Genomic DNA, 5,598 nt, shown 5'->3' on the forward strand with positions numbered 1-5,598 from the left:
GACGTAGACCACGTGGTTGTGGAACCGAGGGTCACTTGCATAATAGTAATTGTAACCATCGATCATGATAAATTTGTGTAATGTAATAATAATATTTGAGTGTTTAATTTTATAATTTTAATCTACACTTTAAAATAATATATTGTGTTATTAACATATATATATATATATATATATATATTACGATATTATATGTTTATTATATGTAATAATAAACAATAAATTTGAAATATATTATTTGAAATTAAATTATATTATATTATATTATATTATATTATATTTTATTGTATTTTATTATATTTATTATATTATAAATTCAATAAATTAAAAAAACAAACATATAAATGAGATAAAATACATACATCTATTAAATTAAAACTCATACACGAACACTTTACCAATAAACTAGATATAAATGTTATTATGAAAATAGAAAGGAAAAAAATTATTATTATTAATATAACACGATGCAGCAGTCTTGCATATCTCATTCATCTGATGTTCCTGAAAATAAAACGCAGGAAAATTAATTTTACAATTCCAATAGATACATATCATAATATCGTAAGCGATAAATTAAATATAATGTATACCTATTAGTGCCTCGTCGTTGTATCTCCCTAACCACCGGTCTGTCCGTCTCATTCCTAACTCTAGTTGTTGTATCCCTACCAGCTCTTCTTCTTTCACGTCTAATCGGGTTATGATGCAACTCAAAGGTAGGTGGATCCCAATATCGTTAATCGGCAAGAAGCTCAAATCTACCTTCATACGCCGCGAGGTAGTTCGATATTTTGTACCATGACTGAACTAGGGTTGTCGGATCTAAGGAATGGTATTTCGCGGTGCAAATAGCGTGAGAACATGGGATTCCAAAAATTGTCCATTTACCAAATGAACAATCACTAGTTGATAAGCTCACCACTTATATATGTTAACCACGACTTGGTCTGACCCCGGTCGCAACTGAAGCAGTTTGAGTCCGTACATCATATTTGACAACACGATGTTCGCTAGATTTTCTTTCTCATTTTTCATATTTGTGACATGCATAGTCCGACCATAGCTGATTTTCCTGAACGATGCGTTGACCCTTTGCCACACGTTCAATGAAGTATTGTAAATATCTTAGAAGGATCAAGTGCACTATCGCAGATATAGGAAGTCTACGAGCTCCCTTTAACACACTGTTCAAGCATTCAGACATGTTGGTCGTTATCACTCCAGGACGCCAACCTCCGTCATGGGTCATACTCCATTTCTCCTTCGAGATTCCAGCCAAGTACATGTGTGCTAAAATATTTTTGTTCCTGATGGCCTCCATTGTTGCGTCGAACATACAAACTTGATGTTGTTTGCCCGCCTCCCAACATAAATCTTTCAAATGCAAATCTTTGAATCTCGCATTAAAATTTGAGCACACATGTCTCAAACAAAAACGATGCACACCATGCGGAGGTTGAAAATAGTGGAGATCCTCAGCTGCTCGAAGAACCATTAATTTCCAGGAATCCGATGTCTCTTCATCCACGATTGTAAATGCCAATGGCAACATCTGATTGTTCGCATCCAGAGTGACTGATATTAGAATTTTGTGCTTATATTTTGTATACAAATGTGTGCTGTCAATGCTGATGATTTTCCAACAGTGGCGAAATCCATCTATAGAAGGCCTGAATGCCCAAAGAACATAGTTCAATGTTTTTATTGATTCGTTATTCGATCTAAGATGCTTACACTCAAAAACTGTTCCGGGATTATATTTGCACAGAGCACGCATATATTTCAGAAGAAGTTGCACAGAACTCTCCCAAGTCCCATAAAAAATTTCCACCGCACGTTTCAGACTTCGCCATGCCTTCGTATACGAGATTTGATATCCGTATTTATCCTTCACGCTCTCCATGATATATTTAATCTCGTACGAAGGATCACAATGTACAATACCCAACAACGTCTGTGCGACCATATCGCTATTCAAGTTATGATGGTCGATGCCGACGTTGGTAGATATACACGTGTGAGGACCATCATATCTAGTTATTGTAGTGACCCGCACCGTGATCACCTACTAATTAGAACTTAAGCATGCAATTAATCAATAAAATAATCTTAATTAGAGTAACTGCGGAATCTTAAAATAAAATAATACCAGGTAGGCAAAACCTAGTGGTCAACCCTGCTATCTAGCCTTGGTCACCACCTAACCTCCCTATCTCCGGGAGAACTACCTGCAACTACCCCATGGAATAGGGAATCCAGCCAATAGAAAATAATCAGAAGTGAGCTTAACATGCTCAGTACGAGAGTATGAGTATACACTATTATATGCGCATGAATGCAAATGAACTGGGTATCAAGACACGAGGTCAAGAATATCTAATAGAGAACAACTTGGGCCTTGGAATGTACCACGCTGAGCCATCGCTATAGGAGGTGACAGACATACCTAGATTCCCTGATGGTGACCTAACACAAGTCCACGTGTCCAACCAAATATCAGTGAACTGACACGAGCTCATGTGTCCAACTAATATTGGTGACCTGACACGAGCCTATGTGTCCAACCATCTACTGACAAGGTAAATATCTCAATACTGGATATCACAAGGATACATGCTCAATATGCTCATGTATGCAACATACAGTCATGACATGCTGTATATAAAGACATATAAAACATGAAATCACATAATTCATGCAATCACATAATACATGCATACTAAATCTGGATATCTCGAATAATACTTCCGTACCTTACTAAAGCATATCCTAGAAGCTCCCATCTAGGTCCAAGCCTACCATGCAACACTACAACATAAATAACCATGCATTACCTAGCATGCCAAACATCACCTACTAGGCTCTAAAATCCTTAATTAAACTATAGTCTACTCCCTATTTACTATAGGGAACCAAAGCCATACCTTCGTCCTTCGTCCGTCGTCAGCCCGCTGATGTCGCATGCCGAGAGCCTGGGCATAGCCTAGCTATGACCCCTAGACGCCTCGCCAGAGCTCCGTCACATTGTTGCTACTGCGGACACTGTCCGCTATAAAAATATACTATTTCCTACTCCAACTCTTAAAGAAAGAGTCCCGAAGCCCTTAAATAGAGCGATTACCGGGAGGGAAGAGGAGATGAAAAATTGCACTTCAAAATGAGGGATTTGGACCCCTATTTATAGGCGGAGTTCGGGTGGTCCGAACTGCCACTTGTCCGAGCCATTTTGACACTTGGGCTCTGCTGAGTTCGGATGGTCCGAACTCGGGTTCGGAGGGCCCGAAGTGTTCTGTGTGCTCTGAACTGTTTTGGTCCTTCCGAAGTCATTTTTGGACCCCCAGGACCTACCCCACAATTTTCGGACGTTTCGGATCTGATTTTCCACTTATTTTTACCAAATAAGGACTCCTTAAATATGTTTTGAGACTTTTAAAATTATGTGTCATTTTCTAACATGTTTAAAATAACTTAATCTTGTAAAATGGAACCGGGCTACTACATTCTCCCCCTACTTAAGATATTTCGTCCTCGAATAATCTTAAGTACTGAATGCAGTAAAATATTGAATAAACATCTTTTATTCAAACTGATTCACTTTACAAGTTACAATCTGAAAATACAACATTTCAAAATAGCTCTTGATAATTTGTACACATACAACTCTCAAGTTCCCATGTGGCCTCCTTAGTGCCTTGGCGCTGCCACTAAACTAGAACAAGAGGAATGGTTTTGTTGCGTAACAGCTTATCCTTATGACCTATGATACGCAAATGTCTCTCCACGTATGTCAAATACGTATCCAACTGTACTTCAGACACCTGTAAAATATGAGATTTATCTGCCACATATTGTCGTAACAGTGAAACATGGAACACATCACGGATACTTAAAAAATACGGCAGTAACGCCAACCTGTAAGCCAGATCTCCAATACTTTCCAGTATCTCGAATGGACCAATGTACCTAGGAGATAGCTTACCCTTGAGATCAAATCTCAAAATACTGCAAAATGGGGAGACTTTCAGGAACACTTTCTCACCCACCTCAAATTGCAAAGGTCTGCGCTTGACATTCGCATAGCTAGCCTATCGATTATGCGCAACCTTAATTCTCTTCTTGATCTGCCCAACAATATCAACAGTCTGTTGGACTAACTCTGGTCCCTCTATCTGTCGATCCCCCACTTCTTCCCAGAACAGTGGAGTACGACATCGTCACCCGTACAACGCCTCAAACGGAGCCATCCAAATACTGCGATGGTAAATGCTGTTGTACGCGAATTCAATCAATGGCAACTGATCTTGCCATGCTGGACCAAAATCCTTAGAACATGCTCGCAACATGTCTTCAATAGTACGGATCGTGCGCTTTGACTGTCTGTCAGTCTCTGGGTGATATGTTGTACTCAAGCTAAGAGTAGTACCCATAGCGCGCTGAAGACTCCCCCAAAACCTGGAAGTAAACCTGGGATCTCGATCGCTGACTATGCTCACAGGCACTCCGTGCAATCTAAAAATCTCCTGGATGTACAAACGTGTCATCCTATCAAAACTGTGGACTCGATTATAAGGAATGAAATGTGGTGAATTGGTGAGTCGGTCCACCATAACCCAGATAGCATCACAATTCCTCGAGCTTACCGGTAAATGGGTCACAAAGTCCATCATGATAAACTCCCATTTCCACTCAGGAATGGATAAACTGTGAAGCAATCCTCCAGGTTGTCGGTGTTTTGCCTTGACCTACTGATACACAAACATATAGAAGCATATTAATACACATTTTTCTTCATTCCTTTCCACCTGAAATAACCTCGGACGAAAATCTTTGTACACCGAAAGTATTCTCATACTTTATGACTAACACTTGTCATAACACCTGTGACAACGTCGTTGTCCAAAATTCTTGATTTCCTGAACCCTTCAGGTTCTTTTCATGTAAATATCAATACAATTATTCTGTTGATTCACAAATCGATTAGTACAATCTCTAGTGCCAATATATATTGACATCTATCTCATAACTTCATATAACACCTGAAAATGAGAATACTGCTTATCCTGTCATGGATAATCATTTCTTGTTGATTCCTGACTTGCACTACTGGATGAACAAAATTGTTTCATCACTCTTAGGCAAAGTCCTAAAACCAATACAACCTAGAAAAACCCCTGAATCGATCTCATCAAATCTAACATATCAATGGCCTAACACATTCAATAGAAATCCCGTAAAATTGGTGACAAAAATCCCGCTGGACCTGATTACCTTAGATCTCAGCTGCTATCCTTTTTCCATGTCTAAACACTTGATGCTATTTTGTTAGTATCCATTAAAATTCAAATGCTTGCTAGATCAATTTCTGACACTGAAGTCCCAGAATTACTGCAAATCATTCCTGAGAACTGAATATTTGAGTACTGTACTCATCTTATCAATCTACCAAAAAGTGAACAATTCCAGTCGTTCTTTATGCAAAAGAATATTTAGCTCCCCCCATCACGGGGTTATAACATCTGTATCTACCTCAGACAAATAGTTGCAAATAGTCAATAGGCACCAAACTTGCACCAATTTAATTAACCATTTCAAAAC

The 5,598-nt window shown here is 38.7% G+C and overlaps 1 protein-coding gene across 1 annotated transcript; it reads right to left on the minus strand.

Moving 5' to 3' along the window:
• Positions 1 to 1,027: 1,027 nt before the first annotated feature.
• Positions 1,028 to 1,969, minus strand: LOC140889138 (uncharacterized). Its single transcript, XM_073296846.1, has one exon. It carries the CDS (start codon positions 1,967 to 1,969, stop codon positions 1,028 to 1,030), a length of 942 nt encoding a protein of 313 aa, XP_073152947.1.
• Positions 1,970 to 5,598: the final 3,629 nt, after the last annotated feature.

Source organism: Henckelia pumila, chromosome 3 (assembly GCF_033568475.1).
Source record: "Henckelia pumila isolate YLH828 chromosome 3, ASM3356847v2, whole genome shotgun sequence".
In the NCBI taxonomy this organism is placed as follows: domain Eukaryota; kingdom Viridiplantae; phylum Streptophyta; class Magnoliopsida; order Lamiales; family Gesneriaceae; genus Henckelia; species Henckelia pumila.

What these genes read in the sequence shown, in the direction of transcription:
- LOC140889138 (XM_073296846.1), bottom strand. Translation starts at nt 1,969, where the DNA reads ATGGTCGCACAGACGTTGTTGGGTATTGTACATTGTGATCCTTCGTAC.